The following is a 24,254-nucleotide window of genomic DNA, read 5'->3' on the forward strand; positions in this document are numbered from 1 at the left end:
TGCAATGACAGGGAGCTGAATGGAGGAGCAGGGAAGGCCACGGGCATATGTGTGACTGACTGTGCAGGCCCTGTGGTCAGCTAAAGAGATACAATAGCAGGAGTCCATTCTTACCTACAAGGTTATGCTTTAAGTGATATTAATAATAATTAATCATATATACAACCTTTTGTGTACTATTACACTCTGATACAGAATCTGTCCTGGTTACTGATTAAACAGATCATTATAAGGAGTTAAGACAGGTCAGTTGTCACAGTCCTCCCCTACCCCAGGTTCAAAAAAGATCATCTGGTTCATTGGTTCTCAACCTCCAATAATACATATATTGAGAATTTATTGCATACAGATATTCTTTCAGAAAACCACACTGCAAATTTTAAAATCAAGAAATTAACTTTAATACTAACTATTATGTATCTTACAAACTTTGTTCAGAAATTGACAATTGTCCCAATGTCTTTTAAAAAAAAAAAAGAAAATCCTGGATTAAAAATGGTCCTTTTTATTAAAAATATTTTATAATCATAGTGAATATAATTAATTCCATCAAATTGCACAGGATAAAATGGCTACAATAGCAAGTTATGTATAACCAAAATTTTTTTAAATCACTGGTAATATAAGCTACTTACATATAATTTCAAAACCATAAATTTAATGCCTTAATTATATTATATAAAGAAACAAATTTAAGAAATACATAATAAGATAATGTTTGTTAATATGTAAATGATTAGACATGAATACACAAGTCCTAATGCTGTGGTTAAATAGTTGCCCCACCCCCACCGCCATCTAGATCAGTATAAATGCATATAGATGCAGGTACATTTCATGGTAGCTCAAATACAATGAGTGACATCTCAGTAGGTGATATCTTTTCTAAAAAGGGAAATAATTTTTTTGGTAAATATCCAATTTTGTAAAAATTTTTTCTCTGTTTACACAGTCATTTCATTTCTTGAAAACCCAGAGATAACAAAGTTGTAGGAAGTTCTTTGTGTATGTAACACAGAGTTAGGTTCTAAGCACAGATCATCAAGAACAGACTTTTCACCAACATGAACATCCGGTGAGATGATAAAAAGACAGATTTTATTTCAAATCTAAGAGAAGAAAAAAATCTACCATTGCCTCTGACACCCTTTCCAAACCCAAGTTCTACAAGGAAACCTGCCTCTAATTCTGATTCTGAATCCTGCCACCTTATTCCTGTCCCTCACCTCACTCATGCTTTCCTGCTCCTTAGATTTTATGGCCCATCAGCACATCGTTTCTCTCTCCTTCCATTGAACTCCCCAAGCAGAACTCTAACCCTGGCTAAACCTTGTTTCCCACGTACTCTGTGCCTGCACCCAGGGATGTTACTTCTGTGTCTCTAGCTAACATGCTTATATGCTACTTCTCAGGTTTTGCTTTGGTTTGGTTTTTGATATAGAACCTGCGAGGATCAGAGTTGAAGGGACAAATCCAAGTGCCACCATCACAAGTTGCTGAAGAAAGATCAGGGAAACTGGAGAGGACACTTTGGGGACCCAAGGGTCCAGACAAAGCTGGGTGGACATTACCTTTCAACTTAGTACTCTTCTGTAGAACTCCCTACCACTCTTTAAACCTCAACCAATAATCCTTTAGTCTGTGTTTTTTAATGATATTCCTCCCAACACATACTCCATCCTCTCAATGACCATCTCAAACTCTCCACATTTTTTAGCTCTAGATCTTTGGCCTCTTATCAAAAAGCCTTGTCTCTTGCTTTACTTAGAAAATTTAAGCATGAATCACTCATCCCCTCCCACACCCTATTTAAATAATCTACATTTGCCTCATTCTTTTCTTCTTCTACTACCCTAAACATGCTCAAATATTTACTGAACAATAACCATTGTTTACTCTGTGACTCCTCTGTCTATTACCCTAGTTCTAATTGGTGTTTCTCTGCTGACATTCATAAATAGTAGTCTGTACAAGCTGGGGTGTAGACGTTTCTCACTTTCCATTCACTCACTCATCATTCCTCTCTATGGTCAGTCCTACAATGATCCTCTGAAGATAAGATCTGGCTACCAAGGAGTTCATAACTAGACTTTAGCAAGAACATGCATGGCTATAGTAAATGTTAGTGGGAGGTCATCAGTGAAGAGTTAAGTGATGCAGTGTGTTTTTTTTTCATTGCTGCCTATTCCCTTAATAGTCAAACATATTTTCTGGAGCCATATTCATTAAACTGGCCCTGGGCTTGGATCTTTACCTGGCGATCTTCATCCTCTTGGCTATCACCGCCATCTACACGATCACTGGTGAGTTCACCACATATTTAGCTCAGTCATGCTATCCTCCACTCATGTAACCCAACCTGCAATTAGCAACCTCAGCCTTAGCCTTTTCACTGTCAAAGTATGGATACCCCTTTATTCCCACTCAGAGTCAGGCACAACCTAGAAACACAACTAGAGCAAAAGAAACAGAATCCTCAGTATTAGGTATGAACACCTTGGTCGAGGATAATGATGTGGTAGGTGAGGCAGGGAAACACTAATTTGGTTCAATTATGTGTTCACTACCCAGATTGGCATTTGGAGTCCAGTATATCTTACCAATGGGGGAGGGGGGTCAAGATGAAATAGTAGCTCAAACATGTGACTAACAAATCCAAGGCAGGGCCCAAATGAGTACAGGATACCTGGGCAAGGTGATGGGCTCTGAATGGCAGAATCAGAAAAGGAGAACTGGAACCATGGGCTGGTTGTAGGGAGCTGGTGGCAACAGTCCAAGCAGGTTTTCATGAACCAGATACACTGGGGTAGTGACCCATGCATACTAACTTATGAAAATTAAACTATCCCAGTTCATTTGGGAAAAAAGAAAGAAAACTTGAACAATAAGACAGTTCTGGGGCTATTTTCATGGATTGAGCATATGTTTCAGAATAAGTGAGAGATGAGGGCATGAACCTCCTGTTTTCAGGATCGAGGAAATTCTGGTTGACTAAAGAGTCTAGCGCAGGCATGGCCAACATACGGCCCACGGGCCGCATCTGGTCCGCGTAATGAGTTTATGCGGCCCGCGATTAAATTTTTAATACTCTTCGCTAATTTAAAATCTCAGCTACTCAGAAGCAGAAGAGTCTTTGATTATTGGAAATCGAGATATTTGAGAAGATAGTGATATGCAGAAAAGAATTCTTCATGTGCCTAATCTAGGGTTAACTTCCAATAATTGGTCGAATGGATTCGCGATACTTCTATTTTTTTAAAAAAATTTTTTCATTATAAAGATTTACAACTTTTGTACTCATCTGTACTCGATATGAACTGTTTGACATTTAGCAGCGACGTGAAACCCACATTCTTTTAGGCGGAGTTTGCCAGTGTGCACCCAAGGTCAAACAATTCGTTATTTTTGTGGTAAAGTGTGCTGAATCTGGGTTCTCTGTTCTGTTCCATTGATCTATATGCCTGTTTTTATGCCAGTACAAGGCTGTTTTGAATACAATGGCCTTGTAGTATAACTTGATATCAGGAAGTGTGATACCTCCCACTTTATTCTTCTTTTTTAAGATTGCTGAGGCTATTCGTGTTCTTTTTTGGTTCCATATAAATTTTTGGAATATGTGATCTATATCTTTGAAGTATGTCATTGGTATTTTCATTGGTATTGCATTGAATTTATAGATTGCTTTGGGTAATATAGACATTTTAATGATGTTTATTCTTCCTAACCATGAACACGGTATATGCTTCCACTTGTTTGTATCTTCCTTGATTTCTTTTATCAATGCTTTGTAATTTTCCGAGTACAAGTCTTTAGTCTCCTTGGTTAAGTTTACTCTAGGTACTTTATTTTTTTGGTTGTAATAGTGAAGGGGATTGTTTCCTTAATTTCTCTTTCTGACTGTTCATTGTTGGTGTATAAAATGCCTCTGATTTCTGAGTATTGATTTTATATCCTGCCACTTTGCTGAATTCATTTATCAGGTCCAGTAGTTTTTTGACTGAAACTTTAGGGTTTTCTATATACAATATCATATCATCTGCAAATAAAGATAGTTTTACTTCTTCTTTTCCAACTTGAATGCCTTTTATTTCTTCTTCTTGTCTGATTGTTGTGGCTAGGACTTCTAGGACTATGTTAAATAACAGTGGTGAAAGAGGGCACCCCTGCCTTGTTCCTGATCTTAAGGGGATTGCTTTTAATTTTTGCCCATTAAGTATGATGTTGGCTGTGGGTTTTTCATAGATGGCTTTTATCATGTTGAGGTATGTTCCCTGTATTCCCACTTAGCTAAGAGTTTTGATCATGAATGGGTGCTGGATTTTATCAAATGCTTTTCTGCATCTATTGAAATTATCATATGGTTTTTCTCCTTCTTTTTGTCTATGTGATGAATCACATTGATTGATTTACAAATGTTGTACCAGCCTTGCCTCCCTAGAATAAATCCCACTTGATCATGGCGTATGATTTTTTCCATATATTGTTGGATCCGGTTTGCTAATATTTTGTTGAGGATTTTAGCATCTATATTCATCAGAGATATTGGCCTATAATTTTCTTTCTTTGTGTTGTCTTTGCCTGGTTTTGGAATTAGAATTATGCTCACCTCATAAAAGGAGCTTGGAAGTCTTCCTTCCTCTTGAATTTTTTGAAATAGTTTGAGAAGGATAGGAGTTAGAATATTTGGGAGTTTTCTTTGTTGGGAGTTTTTTGATAACTCTTTCGATCTCATTTGGTGTAATCGGTCTATTTAGGTTTTCTGATTCTTCCAGATTGATTTTTGGAAGATTGTATGTTTCAAGGAATTTGTCCATTTCATCTAGGTTGTCTAGTTTTTTGGCATACAGTTCTTCATAGTATTTTCTTACAATATTTTGTATTTCTGTTGTGTCAGTTGTTATTTCTCCACTCTCATTTTTAATTTTATTTGAGTCCTCTCTCTCTTTTTCTTGGTGATTCTAGTTAAAGGTTCGTCAATCTTGTTTACCTTTTCAAAGAACCAGCTCCTAGTTTCATTGATCCTCTGTATTGTTTCTTTAGCCTCTATGTCATTTATTTCTGCTCTGGTCTTTATTATTTCCTTCCTTCTACTACATTCAGGCTTCACTTGCTGTTTTTTTCTAGTTCTTTTAGATGCAGGGTTAAGTTGTTTATTTGAGCTTTTTCTAGCTTCTTAAAGTGTACCTGTAGTGCTATGAACTTCCCTCTCAGTACTGCTTTTGCTGTGTCCCATAAATTTTGAGTTGTTGTATGCTCATTGTCATTCGTTTCTAGGAATTTTTTTATTTCTTCTTTGACTCATTCTTAATCCATTTGTTATTTAACAATCTGCTATTTAGTTTCCATGTGTTTGAGAATTTTTGAGCTTTTCTGTTGTGGTTCATTTCTAGTTTCATGCCATTGTGATCGGAGAAAGTGCTATGATTTCAATCTTCTTAAATTTGTTGAGAGCACTTTTGTGCCCTAACATGTGGTCTATCCTAAAGAACGTACCATGAGCACTTGAAAAGAATGTATATTCTGCTGCTTTAAAGTGAAAGGTTCTGAAGATATCTATTAAATTGAGTTGATCTAGTGTGTCCCATAAGTCTGGTGTTTCTTTGTTAATTTTCTTTCTTGAGGATCTATCTAGTGATGTTAGTGGCGTATTGAAATCTCCTTCTATTATAGTATTGCTGTTGATCTCATCCTTTAAATCCATCAAAGTCTGCTTTATATATTTAGGTGCTCCTATATTAGGTGCATAGATATTTATAATAGTTATATCTTTCTGTTGGATTACTCCCTTTATCATTATGTAGTGGCCTTCTTTATCTCTTACTATATCCTTTGTTTTAAAGTCCATTTTGTCTGATATAAGTATTGCTACCCCAGCTTTTTTTTCATTTCCATTTGCATGAAATGTTTTTTTCCATCCTTTTACCTTCAATCTGTGTGTATCTTTTGTTCTAAGGTGTGTTTCTTGTATACAGCATATGTACGGGTCCTGTTTTCTTATCCACAGAGCTACCCTATGTCTTTTGATTGGATCATTTAATCCATTTACATTTAAGGTTATTATTGATATGTAATTGTTTTTTGCCATTTTATCCTTTAAAGCTGTATTCCTTTTTTGCTATATTCTTTTCCCACTTTGATCTGTTTACAACAGGCCCCTTAACATTTCCTGCAGCATTGGTTTAGTTGTAATGAATTCCTTGAGTTGTTTTTTGTCTGGGAAGCTTTTTATTTCTCCTTCAATTGCTGGATAAAGTAGTCTTGGTTGTAGGTTCTTGTTCTGCATTACTTTGACTATTTCTTGCCATTCCCTTCTGGCCTCAAGTGTTTCTGTTGAGAAGTCAGATGTCATCCGTATGGGGGCTCCTTTGTATGTGATATCTTTTTTTTCTTGCAGCTTTTAATAGTTTCTCTTTATCGCTTAGCTTTGGTGTTTTAATTATGATGTGTCTTGGTGTAGGTTTCTTTGGGTTTCTCTTTAATGGAGTCCTCTGTGCTTCTTAAACTTGTGAGAGTTTCTCCTGCATTAATTTAGGGAAATTTTCAGCTATGATATGATTGAACAAAATCTCTATCCCTTGTTCTTTTTCTTCTTCTTCAGGAACCCCTATGATGCGGATGTTATTTCTCTTCATGTTGATGTTGTCACAGAGCTCTCTAAGAGTTTCCTCAGACTTTTTGAGTCTCTTTTCTTTTTTCTTCTTTGCTTTCATGCCTTCATTCCAGTTTTCCTCCAACTCGCTGATTTGATCCTCAGTTCTACCTATCCTGTTTTTAATTCCTTCCATTGTGGTCTTTATTTCTGATATTGTATTTGTCATCTCTGACTGATTCTTTTTTATACTTGCTATTTCTTTGTTTAGGTGTTCATTATGACCATCCATTGTTGTTCTACGATTCCTAAGCATTCTTACAATCATTATTTTGAACTCTGCATCTGGAAGTTTGATTATTTCCATATCACTCAGTTCATCTCCTGAAGGTGTCTCTTGTGGTTTCATTTGGATTGCACTTTTTTGTCTTCTCATTATGTCTATGTTTGGGTGTTTTGCTTATAGAGCTGGTTGAATCTAGGCTTAGTGTTGTCTGCCTCCAGTTTTTAGCTGTGTTATTTCTAGGTCTTCTTGGGTTGGTATCAGCTATTATTTGTAATCCACTTTCGGACACTTTCGGATTTGGACAGCTTTGAAGTCTTGATTTGTTTGTTTTCTTTTTTCTTTTTTTTTTCTTTTTTTTTGTATTTTTCTGAAGCTGGAAACAGGAGAGACAGTCAGACAGACTCCCGCATGCGCCCGACCGGGATCCACCCGGCACACCCACTAGGGGCGACGCTCTGCCCACCAGGAGGCGATGCTCTGCCCCTCCGGGGCGTCGCTCTGCTGCGACCAGAGCCACTCTAGCGCCTGGGGCAGAGGCCAAGGAGCCATCCCCAGCGCCCAGGCCATCCTTTGCTCCAATGGAGCCTCGGCTGCGGGAGGGGAAGAGAGAGACAGAGAGGAAGGAGGGGGGGTGGGGGGGTGGAGAAGCAAATGGGCGCTTCTCCTATGTGCCCTGGCTGGGAATCGAACCTGGGTCCCCGCATGCCAGGCCGAAGCTCTATCGCTGGGCCAACCGGCCAGGGCTTGTTTGTTTTCTTAACAGGTGATAGTCTTGTTTACTGATCTCAGCAGGGGGCTTCCTTGAAACTGTATCCAGGAATGCGATAGGTGTAACCTGAGACTCTGAAGGCCTCTTTCACCAACTAATCTCTCTGGGGGCAGGGCGTTTTCTCAGCTTCAGTAGGGGGAGGTGTATCTCAGATCTCCATGGAGACCTGAGTTACTGTCCCTCCTCCCCACTTCTTGTTTTCAGCTGTGTCTTGTTGCACTGGGGGAGATGTCTGGAGAGCTTTGATCTGGAAGCAATTCAGTACTGTTTTGTGGGGAAGGATCAGTCCCTCCCCCAGCTATGGCACAAATGAGTCAGCTTTTTTTAGATCATCTCCTGCATTCCTTAGCCCCTCACAGTCTGTCCCTCTCTCTTTCCTTTCCACTTGGGAGATAAGCTGGTCTTTTCAACACACCTCACTCCCTGGTCACCAGGCAAGTAGCTGTGAGCAGTATTTTCTGCTCTTTTCCCTGAAGTGAGATTCCCTCTGGGCTCTCAGCCTCACCCTTCCCCTCCATTCCTGTAAGCAGGGGAGATTCAGATGTTCCCTACCAAGTTTTTGTGGCTTCTTCTTTGCTCTTTGGTTTTTGAGAGCTGTTCTTGTAGTCCAGAGTTGGTTTTTCATGCTGATTTTCCTAAATTGATTTGTATTCCAGTTTGGTGGTGAGAGCTGGGCATCTGTGCATCAGCCTACTCTGCTACCATCTTCTAGAGACCAACATTTTAAAATTTTAATATTTTGTCCAGCCCATGAAAAAAGTTTTCTTTCTAATCTGGCCCGGGGGCAAAAACTGTTGGCCATGCCTGGTTTAGCGAGTCTACAGTTGAAAAAGAAGTTGTGGTCAGTGCTGAAAGTTGTACAGCATTGCAGCAAAACACAAGTCAACAATAGTATCTGATATTTAACTAATGAAACAATGATATGTCCCAACACTAGAGCAAAAATGGCTTCACCCAATATTTAGAGAGCAAGTATGCTGCGTGAAGTAGAGCAAACTGAGGGATTTTTATGGGAAACTTTCACAATATTAAAACATTTCTTTTTCCCCTACTTAATATCCAAAACTCACACAAAGGGAGAACTCCTCTATCATTCATAGAAACTTTGAGCCAGAGTTAGGCTGGGAAGACAGAAGAATCAACAAGAGAAAACACTTCTAAGGAAATAGTGATGCCAAGAGGAACTTGGTAGCCCAACCAGGAGCTTTTGGTGTGTTCTCTGCTGAATCATTTCCAGGGTTTGGGAAACAGAGGACCTAGGGGTGAAGGCAAGTAGGTGAGGGCACATGAATAAAACATTCTGGTTCTTTTGTGCTCTCCACAGGGGGCTTGGCCTCAGTTATTTACACAGACACCCTCCAGACCTTCATCATGCTGATTGGTTCATTTATTCTCATGACATTTGGTAAGTGAATGACAGTGTGCCTCAGCAGCCAGAAATCATGGGACTTGTATCTGTTTAGTCTGTCTGTTCATTATTGCTGCCTTGTGGTTCTATCTGGTCACATTTTCCCTTCATTTATATAATTCACATGATTGAAATGTCTATTAACTTCTTTCTTGCTGTTCTATGGCAACATGAAGAAATGAGGGAAAAGAACTGAGTTTCCTTTAAAAAAATTGCTCAGGTTAATGATCTTGTTTAATCTTACTACCTTTGTGTTCAGAATAAACAAAATTAGTATGACTGAGTTGATAATTTTACACAATATTGGTGCATTGAACTCATGAACAGAGACCCTTCATTCACATAAAATTTTCATAAAATAAAGGCTTAATTAAATATTAGAAAAATTAGATAACTGAATATGAACTTCATTAAGACTGGTTTGTTTTAAGTGGAAAATTTTTAAAGATATTGCTAGAGTCTGTAAATACAGGTTGGATTTTTCTCTGTGACTCTCACGTATTTAGTGTCATCAGTTTATTCTCATGAGAAAGTCATACCAGCAAGTATTGTTGGTGAATCTAATATACAGCTTGCTAGTTTTTATTTACTTTATTATGGTATTTGTTTATCTTTGCAAAGCAAATACATGCATGAAGTAAAAAGATTATGGGGTAAAAAATGTCTTTTCATCCCTCCCCTGTGCAGCAATCATATTCCACACACTCAAGCTCCTCTGTATACAATTCTGCATATGCATACACCTAATCACAAAGCTTGAAAACATATGAGGCAGCCCTGGCTGGTTGGCTCAGTGGTAGAGAGTCGGCCTGGCGTGTGAATGTCTCAGGTTCAATTCCCAGTCAGAGCACACAGAAGTGCCCATCTGCTTCTCCACCCTTCTCCTCTTGCTTTTTTTTTTTTCTCTCTCTCTCTCTCTTTCTTACCCTCCTGCAGTCATGGCTCAATTGGAGCAAGTTGGCCTTGGGTACTGAGAGTGGTTCCATGGCCTCCACCTCAGGTGCTAAGAAGAACTCAGTTGCTGAGCAACAGAGCTATGCCCCAGATCAGTAGAGCATTGCTCACTAGTGGGCTTGCCAGGTGGATCCTGGTCAAGGTGCATGTGGGAGTCTGTCTTTTCCTTCCCTCCTCTTACTGAAAAAAAAAGAAAAGAAAACACATGATGCAAAAGCTGATAGATTAGGTGGTGGGCACATAATGCAATATACCAATCATATATCATAGATATATACACTTGAAATCTATATGATCATATTAACCAATGTCACCCCATTCAATTCAATTTTAAAAAGCTGAGAGGATTGCAAAGACAAATTCATAATGATAGTTGGTTTTGACATAACATGGGTACCATTAGTCACATATGGCTACTTATATTCAAATTAACTAAATAAATTTTAGTTTTTCATCTGCATAGCCATATTTTAAGTGCCCAACATATGGCTGGTGGTTTCCATATTAGACAGCACAGATACAGAGTAGATCATTGCAGAAAATTCTGTGACCCAGTTCTGTTCCAGAGGCAACTATTAGTACCAATTCCTTGTTTCTATGTAGTCAGCCAGAACTTCTATGCTAGGCTTGCTCATAGTTCTTTGGTTTCTGGCCCCAGTGATGCAATACTTAGCACCAACCTCCCGAAGTCTCATGTCTTTCATCCTTAAGATGAGCAGGGAAGAGTCTCTCACATCCTAAGGTCCCTCATGTGTTTTTGTTACAAACCATATTCCCCTCATCAGAACAATTTCTTTGCATTGTCTGTATCCTCCACTATGTTGAGTTCCTGCCTTACACATTCATTTTGCACAGAATCCCAGCACCATGTTTGGTACATACAAACATACTGTGCTCAAATACATGAAATAAATTGTCAGCCTTAACTCTACAGCAATGATACTCCAATGAATTTTGCACAATTTGAACTTATACTAAGTGGCCCTAGATGCCTGGGCTCATCTTTCTAGGATTTCCATCCATTTTGGTTCTTTTCTATACCTCTCTAGCTTTTCTAGACCCTCAGTGGCTGAGTCTCATCATTTCCCCTCACCACACATAATCTGCTTCCTCCAATTTCTGCTCCTTCTCTTTTCAATTTTTTATTGTAACATAGGTAGAATTCAGTATTACTCCAGAAAATCTGACTAGGCGTAAGGTCAGACTAGCCAGGCTCTGTGTCAGAGCCCTTTCAGAGGCATTGGGACTTTCTGGTGACTGATTTTGGTAGGCTCACTCTGTTAGTTCACCTTCAGGTTTATTTCTGCTCTGATGGTTATGAAACATCAACATCTGGCTGGTGGTTTGCAGTTATGTTTTTGTTATAAGGTGAGGTACTAAATCAAATTTTTCAAAAACACCATAACAAAAAAAGTTAAAAGGTGGTTTGCTTTCTGAACTTTGTGAAAGGAAATCTGATAGCATAGTTGGTACCAATGGAGGTACTGGAAAGACATAGATCCTGAGAGAAGGATAATGAGACTATGACCAGGCTGATCAGAGGTGCTGAGTATCTCCACCACAAAAGAATAATTACGAAAACTGGGTATTGCATATTTTTGTAAAACATTTTATTTCATCTAATGCTCTTTCAGCATTTGAAAAAGTTGGAGGTTATGAGAGTTTTACCGAGAAGTATATGAATGCCATCCCATCCGTCATTGAAGGGGACAACCTGACCATCAGCCCCAGGTGCTACACTCCTCAGGCAGACTCCTTCCACATTTACCGAGATGCTGTCACTGGGGATATTCCATGGCCAGGAATGATAGTTGGAATGACCCTCACAGCTCTGTGGTACTGGTGTACAGATCAGGTAAAGTGTGTGTGTGTGTGTGTGTGTGTGTGTGTGTGTGTGTGTGTGTGGTGTGGATATGTTATGTTGTTCTTTTTCTTCTCCTAGAAAATCATATAGTTTCTATTTTGTATACACACACACACACCATTTAAAAAGTCAAACACTTCTACAAACCTTGTGCAAAATAATTTTCTGATGTCCCTCTTTCTACCATATTTCTTGCCCTTCAAAGGTAAACACTTTTGGCTCCTTCAGTCACTTGTTTTGGGGTCTATTTCTCTTCCCTAAATCCTGGTACTCAATGTATGATCTGTGAACCATTGGCATGAATGACACACCTTGGAGCTCATTAGAAATAGATACTCTCAGATGCTACCCAGACCCATTAGATCAGAATTTGATCATAAACTTGACCCCCAGGTTGTTCAAATAAATATTTTTATTGATACATCTTAGTTTTCCAGTGTTAAGATTTTTCTATTGGCTTCCCATAATGAGAGCTGAAGATTTAGCTTTTCTAATGTTCCATCCTCAACCTCACACAAGCAGACCTCTTATCCTCCCATCCTCCCAATAAATCTAATTTGCAATTTTGGTGAAATCAGTTACCAGGTTAATCAGGTATGCAGTGACTCATCACAATGGACAAAAATAGCTCCACACACAATAGTACTTTGTAGTGAATGCTGAGGACAATAGAACAGGTCACACCCAAAGGTTCAAGAATAATTTCCAGCTTCTCAACAGTACTAGTTGAAGTCAGAAGACAATAAATCAACAACTTTGGGGAAATTATTTCCAACTTATATATGTGTTTTGGAAAATTGGAGCGTTTTACCAAATATTCAGGATGCCCTACAAAAGATACCCTTATTTAGAGGTGAGAAACCTGAAATTCACAGAAGTCAGGTACTCATTTAAGAGGAGTACGGGCCCTGGCCAGTTGGCTCAGCAATAGAGCATTGGCTTGGCATGTGGAAGTCCTGGGTTTGATTCCCAGCCAGGCACACAGGAGAAGTACCCATCTGCTTCTCCACCTTTTCCCCTCTCCTTTCTCTCTATATCTCTCTCTTCCCTTCCCACAGCCAAGGCTCCATTGGAGCAAAGTTGGCCCAGGAGCTGAGGATGGCTCCATGGTCTCTGCCTCAGGCACTTGAATGGCTCTAGTTGCAATGGAGCAATGTCCAGATGGGCAGAGCATCGCCCCCTCGTGGGCATGCCGGGTGGATCCAGGTCGAGTGCACACAGGAGTCTGTCTCTCTGCCTCCCTGCTTCTACTTCAGAAAAATACAAAAAGAAGAGAAATAGGGATTCAAGTCCAGCTTTTACTCCAAAGCTCATTATTCACTAGTCATCATCCCATTTCTTTTTTGTTTTTCAAGAAAGAATAATCTTTATTCCTTGGAAACACATTTGTAAAAATGTATCAATAAGATTAAAAGCTTCAGAACACATTTATTTGTACACTGCACATACACTGAGCATCAGGACATCTGCTGAAATGGAATATTCCTGTAAACAGGAATATTTCTTATTGTAACATTAATCCCTGGGAAGAGGCACACCCCTTCTTTAAAGTCATCCTCTGGTTGTTTCATGACAAAATCGTATTTTCCTGGCAGGTCATTGTACAGCGTTGCCTGTCAGGCAAGGACATGTCTCACGTGAAGGCAGCCTGTGTCATGTGTGGGTACCTGAAGTTGCTGCCCATGTTCATCATGGTGATGCCAGGGATGATCAGCCGCATCTTGTTTACAGGCAAGTCCTGAATCCACAAATGCTAGTTTGCTCATTTTTTATGCTTGAGTTACAAATAGTGGTTTCAATGTATGAAAAACCTTAGTAACTAGAAAACACATTATGTTTGGAAGTAAACACAAAATTCTAAGAGGATATTAACACATTGTGCAGAAGGTCAGAGCAAAAAAGTTTTCTGTATAGGACATTCTATTCTCTTATCTATTTTATACTGCATGCCTATCTCTTTGTAGACATTTGAGTTTGTTTTGTCTTGCTTCCATGAGTAGCTAGGATTTAAGCAAGTCTAGAGGATAATGCAGGAGCATGAGGTAGAACTGGGGAAATGGGAGTTATAGGTGAGCTGAGGTGGTTCAGTCCAGGACGTCACTGACTGAGAGGGTCTTGGAGATGCACTGTCACTTCTTAGTCCCTCTAAGCTGATACCCACCTTCACTACTTTTGAATTGGGTTATTGGGAATGTTTTAATTTCTGAGTCAGCTGAGAGTAACTACTAATGTTGAAAATTTTCCTTAAAAACTTTTATTATGAAGAGTTAAGGAAATATGGCAGAATATTTCTTAGCTAATCTAGATTTCTGGTTTCTCTTGGGGCAATCTATCAGATAACAATGAATTCACTTCATGTTTTCTCAACTGGGCATCAGTTTATTTAGCTGAAGACTTGTTAAGATGAACATCAAGAGACCAATATCCCTTCCTACTGCAACATTGTAATAAATACTGGGTGGATATCCAACAAATAGGGAGTAGCCAAAGATATTATTGTATACTATCTCAAAACTCGGTAAAAAAACAAAAACAAAACAAAAAAACTTGGTGAATGCTGAAGTTATTATGTTAGATGTAAAAAGCAGACTGTAAACTATTATTTCAACAATTACCATAGTTATGCAAAAAAGACATTTCTCTCCAGAAGAAGATTAGAAAGGAATGAAAAAAATCTAAAAGAAGCTAATATGCTAAGGTATTAGTATTATGGGTGATTTTTTATATCAATTTTTGCTATCTGTTTTCATAATGTCCTTTAAGCAAAAATATCACCAAGGTACTATGCAACTACCACAATGAATGAGACATCGTCCCACATGGATAGTCACCCCAACAACATCACAAGTGACACCTCTTCTTAGATATGGGAGAAAGACACTGGGCTAAATGATCTGACGAAGGATTAACTTCCTGAGTAGTGGTATTGTTGCTTTATCACTGGAGTTCTGTGCTTCTGGGAGGATTTATGCTGTTGTACTTCATCCGAAGCATGGAATCAGCTCCTTCTGTTTGCTCCTAATGCTCTATCTGGACCACATCCCAAAACAGAGCTCTGCCCCATAGGTCAGTGCAAGGAGAGCTACAGCTGTGAGACACTTAGAAAGTTGTGTTCCTGGCAAAGGGAAACCAGACTGGTCTTATAAAGTTTAATGCCAAACCTTCAATTTCCAGACCCATGATCTTACAACTTGCCTCTGTGTTGGTAGATGTTATGTGTTTGGGCCCCACTCATTGAACCTACTTATCTGAATTTCTTTTCAGATAGGGTAGCCTGTGTTGTACCTTCTGAATGTGTGAAACACTGTGGCACTGAAGTTGGCTGTAGTAACTATGCCTACCCAATACTGGTGATGGAACTAATGCCTGATGGTAAGAAAATGTTCATGCTCAGATAAATGGATAAGGGAAGTGTGATGATAAATAAATAGGTAGGTAGGTATGTGATTGATAGATGATAGATAAATAGATAGATAGATAGTGAAACTTTTTTCATCCTTAATAAGGAAGGAAATCCTGCCATTTATGACAACATAAATGAACCTGGAGGACATTACAGTATGTGAAATAAGCCAGACACAGAAAGGCATGATGTCCCTTGTATATACAGAATCTAAAGAAACAGAGAAATTGAATGATGGTTGCCAGGGGCTTTGGGATAGGGGAAATAGGAAGATGTTGGTCAAAGGGTACAACCTTTCAGTTATAATATGGATAAATCTGGAAATCTACAGTACAGCATGGAGACTATAGTTGATGTGTTGTATACTTAAAATTTGCTAAAAGAATAGATCCCAATCATTCTCACAACAAAACAAGATAGTAATGACTATATGAGATGATGAATATTTTAATTAGCTTGACTGTGATAATCATTTCACAGTGTATATATACATCAAAGCATCATGTCATACACCTTAAATACATACAGTTGTTATTCATCAATTATACCTCAGTATAATTGTGCCTACTATGTGCCAGAAACTTCCCTGGTGCTTAGAAAACATTAGTGAGGTAGGCACAAGGTCACCTACCCCTTGGAATTCACATTCTAGTTTCATGACATAGGAGATCAAACATACACATGAAATAAGTGAATTACTAGGATGCAGAAGGTGATCTGCTGTGATCAGAAACAGCAGGTCATGTGGTTCAGAAATAACCAAGTGATGTTATACCTTAGGCCCATCAAAAGATAGCTAACCTTTCTATGACATTTCTTCTCCCTGACACACATGTACATTGTCTGAAAGAAGGGAGCATAACCCACAAGGTACATCACCCATCCACCTATTCAACGCTTCATCCTAGGATGTTCAGTGGCATTATTCTAGGCAGAGGAACTTGGAGGATGAAGTTGCCATAATATCTCAAAATTTTTTGCTTGTCCTACTAAAGATTTCTTCAACAGAACCACCTACTAGGCTTTTCCTTCTTCAGTTCCCTAAGTCTCCAAGAAGCTAGCAGTTCTTCCACATAAAAGGAAAAAAAGACAGTATAACACTGTTTCCTTTCTTCCAAACACAGGTCCCAGCCAATGATCTCTAAATTTATATTTAGAATTAAAATTCTATACTGGATTATTATCAAATCACCCCAAGAAATATGCAGAAAATGCTACATGATGGCATGTGTTGATAAGCACATCAGTTAATAAATGTTCCAGGTGACACTTTCATCTTTGAATGACTCTGGTTTGGCAAGGTAACCATAGATCATGGCAGCCAGTTTGCATGTGATTGCATCCTAACCAGTGATTGCATCCTCTTCTGGCCCCAGGACTGCGAGGCCTGATGCTGTCAGTCATGTTGGCCTCTCTCATGAGCTCCCTGACCTCCATCTTCAACAGCGCCAGCACTCTCTTCACCATGGACCTCTACACCAAGATCCGGAAGCGGGCATCAGAGAAGGAGCTCCTTATAGCTGGACGGTGAGAGAATCCTGGCTTCCATCTAAAATTTTTCTGAAAAAGTAGAAATATGGAAGTGAAACAGAGCTTCCTCATCTTTGGGTTTCCGGAAACTAACCGTAGAGTTCTAGAGTAGGTAAAGGAACATTAGAGGTCATTTGATCCAACTTTATGTCCTTCTAGATACAAAATTTAGGATCATACTTTTAAATGAAATAGTTATTTTGCAGACTTCCAAAAAGCTCTGATTGTCTTTTATTCTTCCCTTCACACCCTCTCCCAACCACATCTTCATGAAATTCCATCAATGTTTTTCCTGGGGTATAAAGTTTCTACCTATTCTCATAGGTTAATGCATCATTTCTAGAAGTTTCCATGCATATTACATGAAGGAAATAACAGATTAAAGGGATCCACGCTGTACTACAGAGGAGTTTACCAACTGTTTTTATTTTAAAATGAAATGTTGAGAGAAACTAACCACCTATTTAAAAGACTGTGCTTTGTTGAATATAGCAACAATTGTTTTTGGTAAATTAAGCACTTGGAGAAATTACAAGGGTTCAGTTGATCCAAATCTTGACTTTGGATAAATGCTCCAGGAGAGGAAGACCAGTAAGCATCTGTGTTTCTGTGATAGAGAAAGTGTTGGACTAGAGGTCAGTAGGCCAAAGATGCCCACTAATAGGAATACGATCTTGTGTATAAACGCCTTTTAATTCTCAATGATCAATTAATGAGTTTTTCTTTTTCTCTCTTTCATATTAAATGCCTACTATTTCCCAACATCCAAATATAAAAAAAATGACATATATATGGAAAATAATTTTATGCTGCATAGGACTTATGCCTTTGTGGAGAAGATAGACAATAAATATATTCTATATCCAGTGGTAAAAAATTCTAGGAAGAAAATTAAAGCAGGATTAAAGGATCAGGCTCCTTATGACAGATGCTCAGAGAGGCCTCCCCGAAGAAATGATATTTGAGCAGAGTCCTGGGGAAAGTGTGCCAGGAACCCCAAGGCTCAGTAGGGAGGAACAGTAAGTGCTACATTCCTCCACAGTCACGTGGGGTGCGTGTGAGAACAACAGGAGATGAACTTGGCCCATGACGAGCAAGTGGGAGAGTGATAAGAAACAAGGTCAGAAACGTAGTGAGAGGGGAAGTGATGTAGGCCATTTCAGCTATAACAGGACTTTGGATTTTATTGTACACGTGAGTGAAAACAACTGAATGTAAAAGAGCAAAAGAGGCACCTAATTTGCTTTCCAATGATGATGACAATAACAAAAGTAGGTGTTATTTATTGACTCTTTACTGAGCTCTAGTGTGCTTGGACTTTGTATGGTTTATCACATGTATTGAATAGTTACCGAAAGGGTTACAGAGGTTTTGTAAAGCTTAAATGAGACATGGGCCTCAGTCTTCTGCCCAAACGCTTGTTCCCGGTTCTCCCTACTCCCACCTCTCTGTTTCAGGTGAGCACAGACAAGCAATGACCTTTCACAGAGAGTCCAGTAAACTGTTATTATTGGTTTATTCACATGACAAGTACAAAAGAATATTGCAAAGCTTTAAAAAGTGACTCAGTCATGGTCCCTGGACCCCGGGAGCCTCTAATAGATTTGTACTGCATATCAATATTTTAACCCATTCTTTCTACCTGCCAAAGTACTCAAGTAGTAAAATGCACAAATTAGCATTTCTGGCCAATTCACTCAGCATTCTAGGAGAGAAGATATTTTTATTCTAAAGTGTGCAAACTGACTCAGTTTCTCTCAAGCTAGAAAAAAAGAGCAAAATAGGAGTTTAATTTTTTTAAGATTTTATTTATTGATTTTATAGAGGGCAGGATGGAGCAAGAAGTATCAACTCATAATTGTTTCACTTTAATTGTTCATTGATTGCTTGCTGTATGTACAATCAGCCTGGGGTTTCAAACCAGCGACCTCAGCATTCCAGGTCGACGCTTTAGCCACTGCGCCACTACAGGCCAGGCTGGAGTCTAATTTCTTTATCATTCAAATAATTATTTAGAAATGGTGTTGTGTTTTTCCTAATTGATACAATGTATAAAATACATTAGAGAATTATTAACCACATGCTGATATTTAAACTGTTTTTATAAATGGATTTTTAATCTCACAGTTGAAGCTATTATATACATATATAGGTAAGCTATTGCTTTATTGACATTTTACTAATGAACAGTCATTAAGCATGACATGGCCTGATGTCAAGGAGCTTGACTTTCTATGGAAAAATCAATGAATGGCCACAAGAATGAATTCAAGAACTATACTGCTCACAAAAATTAAGGATATTTTATCACTTCATATTCATTTTGAAATATCCCTTAATTTTCAGATGAGTATAAACAAAACCAGCAATGCTTTTGATTAACACTGAAATTATTCTGTTTTCTTCCCAGGTTGTTTATCATTCTTTTAATTGTCATCAGCATTTTGTGGGTCCCTTTAGTACAAGTATCTCAAAATGGACAACTATTTCATTACGTGGAGTCAATTTCTAGCTACCTTGCACCTCCAGTCAGTGCTGTCTTCCTGCTTGCCATCTTCTGTAAAAGAGTCAATGAACAGGTAAGTGAAAATGAGGGAGTATTTCCTTCCTGCTGGAGGGAGAAAAAATGTCTTTCACTAGTAGAAAAATGCCTTCTTTCCACCGAATTTATACAACTCAAGGCACATCTCCATTTTAACTGTGGTCAGCCACAATTCCTGACTCTCATCCAAGTGTGAAAATAGGTACTGCACACTCATAGTGGTTTTTGTATTTCTTACAAAATATATACATACATGGCACAGTGCCAAAGAATACAAGAGTTGTAGTAAGACTGCCAGGATCTAATCCTGCCTCTACCACTTAATATCATTGTGATCTTTTTATTATTATTATTGTTATTCAGTGAGAGAAGGGAAGGCAGAGACCGACTCCCGCATGTGCCCCAACCAGGATCCACTCGGCAAACCCACTAGAGGGCAAAGCTCTACCCATCTGGGACATTGCGTCGTTGCTCAGCAACTGAACTCTTCTTAGTGCCTGAGGAGGAGGCCATGGAGCCATCCTCAGCACCCTGGGCCAACTCTCTCAGATCGAGCCATGACTGTAGGAGGTGAAGAGAGAGAGAAGCAAGAGCAGGAAGGGTGGAGAAGCAGATGGGCACATCTCCTATGTGCCCTGACTGTGAATCGAACCTGGGACACCCATACGCCAGTCTGATGCTCTACCACTGAGCCAACCAGCCAGGGCCTATCATTGTGATATTAAAAAAACCATTTGACTATGTAAAATGAAGATAATCACAGTGCCTGCCTTATAGGATTGCTGTAAGGATTTAAAAAGATTTCTTTAAACATGAAATGCTTAGAAGAAAAGCTACCTCACTATAATAGTTCGAAATACATTAATGTATAATTGCATAAAGAAACAATTATTATGGACCATGTACATTTCACACTTTAATTGTCCCCAGGTGTTAGCCTTATTGTCATAATTTTCAGATGAGGATCAGATACAGGAAATTAATATCTATGTGTTCTCCACATGTTACTTTGTATTAGTAAGTGGGATCTTGGGATTCAGACTCACATCTTCCTCCATCCAAAGCGTATACTCTTAATCTCTATGTAAGACAGTATCCACTAAACATAACATCTTAATCAAGGGAACAGGGGACATATCTCTCCACCCCCACCACTTCACAGAGAAAATGAATGCTTTTAATTGTCAAAGGCTTAGTAGAAGTATCATAATTAATGTCAACTCTGTAAATTGTGTAACATAAGGCATAGTTCTTTTTATTCTACAAAATGTTGCCTGTTTTTAAATCTATATATAAAATAAAAGTCAAGGTAAACATAAACTTGGGTTAGAGTAGACAGTACAGGTTTCCCCTGCTATCCAAAAGGATAATGTTTTTATGAAACCTTACCTAAGCCTAAAAAGCATAAAGTGAAGAAGTTTACCACTAATTTATACGGAAAATTTTTTGAGCATTTCAAACCCAAATAATAACCTCTCTTAGGCTTTTCTGATACATTGGGACTTATCTTGCTAATGGAGGCATGAGACAAATCAAGATAAAGCACGATACTCACAAACACAGTTCAAATCCAGGGCATCCTGATGCTGAGAAATGGAGTGTGGTTCCAGGGAAAAAGCTTGGTGGGGTCACTCTCATTGCTCCGGTCAGTGCACGCCACCTCTATAAGGGCGCACTGAAAAACAAATGCTAAAAAACTATTTCCACATTTTGCCTTTTTTTGTAAAAGTGAAAATCCTCTTTGAATTTTTTTCGGTTAGCAGAAACGAGTCCTAATAATGTAGATTTTTCACAAATGCAAAGTGACATATAGTGCAAGCTTGAGAAGTGGGGGATACCTGTAGTGTCCTGGAAGTTGGAGAATTAACAGTGCAAGAATGGTTCAAGACCACGGAGAGCAACAGCCCACTAGTAAACACATGCACTGGCACGTTTTCCCTACTTTCTGGTGACCTTGTGTTCAGGGTTAGCCATGTGTTGGTTCTAGGTGGAAAATGCAAGTAGGATGATAATTGTGACCTACTAAATAAAATGAGCTTCTCATCTTTTCTAAATATCCTGATTTTGTTCTTGCTTCTTTTGCAGGGAGCCTTCTGGGGTCTAATCATTGGACTTGTGATCGGCCTTATACGTATGATTACAGAATTTGCCTATGGAACAGGGAGCTGCGTGGCTGCCAGTGACTGTCCCAAGATCATCTGTGGAGTGCACTATCTGTACTTTGCCATGATTCTATTTGTAATTTCCGTACTTGTCATCCTGGGAGTCTCCCTGTTAACAAAACCCATTCCTGAGATACATGTGAGTAATGACTAATAGATAGATGCTTATTTTAAAATAAGAGTTCTTTACCTTCTAAAGTTTCAACTGGTGTATAAGTCCGAGGCAACAGAATCATAACACCATTAGACCTAGAAGGAACCTAAGAGATTATCATGCAATTATTCAACTAAACAATAATTTGCACCTGATATGTTAAAAGCATAGTGAATTAAGAAATGTGTAATTAGCCCTGGCCAGTTGGCTCAGTGGTAGAGCATCGGCCTGGCGTGCAGGAGTCCGGGTTCGATTCCAGGCCAAGGCACACAGGAGAAGCGCCCATCTACTTCTCCACCCCTCCCCCTCTCCTTCCTCTCTGTCTCTCTCTTCCCCTCCTGTAGCCAAGGCTCCATTGGAGCAAAGTTGGCACGGGCACTGAGGATGGCTCTGTGGCCTCTGCCTCAGGCACTAGAACAGCTCTGGTTGCAACAGAGCAACGCCCCAGATGGGCAGAGCATCGCCTCCTGGTGGGCATGCCAGGTGGATCCTGGTCAGGCACATGCGGGAGTCTGTCTGACTGCCTCTCCATTTCCTACTTCAGAAAAATAAAAAATAAAAAATAAAAAGAAATGTGGAATTAGGATATGGGCTTCATCCTCTAATAACTCCAGAATGCATTTAGGAGGTAAATCTGAACATTCACTAAACTGAGCAATGAGTGTTGCCTAAGAGACTGAAAACTACTTCGTAGGAGGGCTACCATCTGGGCTGGGCCTGTTTGGGGGTAAGTAGAATTTCATAGACAGGTGGATTATATTTTTAAAAACCTATTTGACACTAGAAACAATTTTCTTAAAATGACCTAGAGCTGGTTGGTATTTATTCATTGCATCCAATCACAGATTTTATATCTATGGGACCAAAAAAGTTGTGTCATAGCATAAATGTTATTTATTTTCAAATTTTTTATTCAACATACAGACTAAGCATGTAAATCTTAATTATATTTACAGAAAACAATTAAAATTCTACAAAGTTTGACAGTTTTTAAATCATGGTCAAGTTGACAAAAGTTTGGATGTGGTCAGGAAAACTGGCATGTAAGGGTATAAATTTCTATCAGAACTTAATAAGAGTACCTAGATACTATCTAAACATGAAAGATCCAGAAATGAAACTTAAGAATAAATTTAAAAGTTATCAAAGTAATAATGTCTAACCAGACAAAGTAATAATGCTTTAGCTAAGAGCAGTTGAGTAACAGAACAATGAGTAAAGCCAGGGTATAATGTGTCAGATAAATCTTTGACTTTTATGAAATTCTAAACCCAGCAGTAGGAGTTTTAAATATATTAGAGAAATAGTTAAAATAGTGTGTTTTGGTGAATGAGTGTGATATAAGACCTTCTCTTGGTTATCTATATTTTCCTGTGCTGTTTGATGTTTTTGGGTTTTTTGCACTGAACAATAAATGTGCAATTGTATTAATGTAAACATTTGCTCATCACTAATGTGCTTGTCTGTGTCCCCTGGGCAGCTGTATCGCCTATGCTGGGCTCTTCGGAACAGTACAGAGGAACGAATCGATTTAGATGCAGAAGACAAACGACATGAAGAAGCTGATGACGACGTTGATGAAGGTAATATCTGGTTCACATTTGGTTTCAGAACTACCATTCTTCTTTGAACTGTTTATTCATCTCTCTGGTCCATTTACCTGGAGTTGTTTGTAGGATTTTCTCTATTTCAAGAAATTCATTCATACTAAGGATATTAAGCCCTGTTTTATATAAAATGTGAATGTTTTCCTCCAGTTTGTCACTGGTTTAACTTGGTTTTTTGGACTTTGTGTTATGCAAAAGTGTTCTATTTTTATATAACCGGAGTTATCTGTATTTTCTCAGGGACATTCTCTAACACATAGAGGTAGCTGTGATTATTCTTCACAGTCATCTGTACCACCTTGACGAGAGTTTTATTTCCCGTGTTTTGTGATCATTTGTTTATCTTTCTTTGTTGCAGACAATCCTGAGGAAACTCGCGGATGTTTCAAGAAAGCTTATGACATATTCTGTGGTTTTCAGAAGAAAGGCCCCAAGCTGAGCAAAGAGGAGGAAGAAGCCCTGAGGAAGAAGCTGACGGACACGTCCGAGAAGCCGTTATGGAGGACTGTAGTGAACATCAATGCCATCCTCCTCCTGACTGTGGCCATCTTTGTCCACGGCTACTTTGCCTGAACTCCATCTGAGCCACTAGAATACTTATTAAGCAAAGGATATTTTTTATTTTTCATCTCTAGATTTCGTTGTGTTGAAAAAGGAAAATAAACAGTTTGTAATTTTATAACTATAGACCTGACTTTTAGCTTTTGCTATTCCTTTGTGTTAATAAATAAAGAGAAAGAGTTGGTAATTCAGAAAGCCAGTGAAATGACTGCATCTCTGTGTGTAAACTAGGAGAATTTGGATCTCAATCTTTGATTTTTATAGTTCACCAGAAGATTGTCCTATGTTAAACTTGTTTTCTGTTATTTCCAGAGGTTTCCTCTTAGAAAGGAATGCTTCTCCCAACTCTGCCTCCCTTAGTAACCTCCTCATCTGAAAAACAGTGACATTTTTCTCCCATCTTTACCTCACTGATCTCAATGATT

General features: G+C 38.7%; 1 protein-coding gene across 1 annotated transcript in view; it reads left to right on the plus strand.

Annotated features, from left to right (window-relative positions):
• The window catches only part of LOC136323209 (solute carrier family 5 member 4), a 32,157-nt gene extending 8,137 nt beyond the window's left edge, over nucleotides 1-24,020 (plus strand). Inside the window, exons 6-15 of the mRNA XM_066255025.1 lie at nucleotides 2,198-2,303; nucleotides 8,969-9,049; nucleotides 11,641-11,861; nucleotides 13,466-13,605; nucleotides 15,139-15,242; nucleotides 16,650-16,800; nucleotides 19,214-19,382; nucleotides 21,431-21,646; nucleotides 23,142-23,244; nucleotides 23,627-24,020. Coding sequence (XP_066111122.1) covers nucleotides 2,198-2,303; nucleotides 8,969-9,049; nucleotides 11,641-11,861; nucleotides 13,466-13,605; nucleotides 15,139-15,242; nucleotides 16,650-16,800; nucleotides 19,214-19,382; nucleotides 21,431-21,646; nucleotides 23,142-23,244; nucleotides 23,627-23,841 — 1,506 coding nt within the window. The 3' untranslated portion in view covers nucleotides 23,842-24,020. The remainder of the gene's footprint in view (nucleotides 1-2,197; nucleotides 2,304-8,968; nucleotides 9,050-11,640; nucleotides 11,862-13,465; nucleotides 13,606-15,138; nucleotides 15,243-16,649; nucleotides 16,801-19,213; nucleotides 19,383-21,430; nucleotides 21,647-23,141; nucleotides 23,245-23,626) is intronic.
• Nucleotides 24,021-24,254: the final 234 nt, after the last annotated feature.

Source organism: Saccopteryx bilineata, chromosome 2 (genome assembly GCF_036850765.1).
Source record: "Saccopteryx bilineata isolate mSacBil1 chromosome 2, mSacBil1_pri_phased_curated, whole genome shotgun sequence".
NCBI classification, from domain to species: domain Eukaryota; kingdom Metazoa; phylum Chordata; class Mammalia; order Chiroptera; family Emballonuridae; genus Saccopteryx; species Saccopteryx bilineata.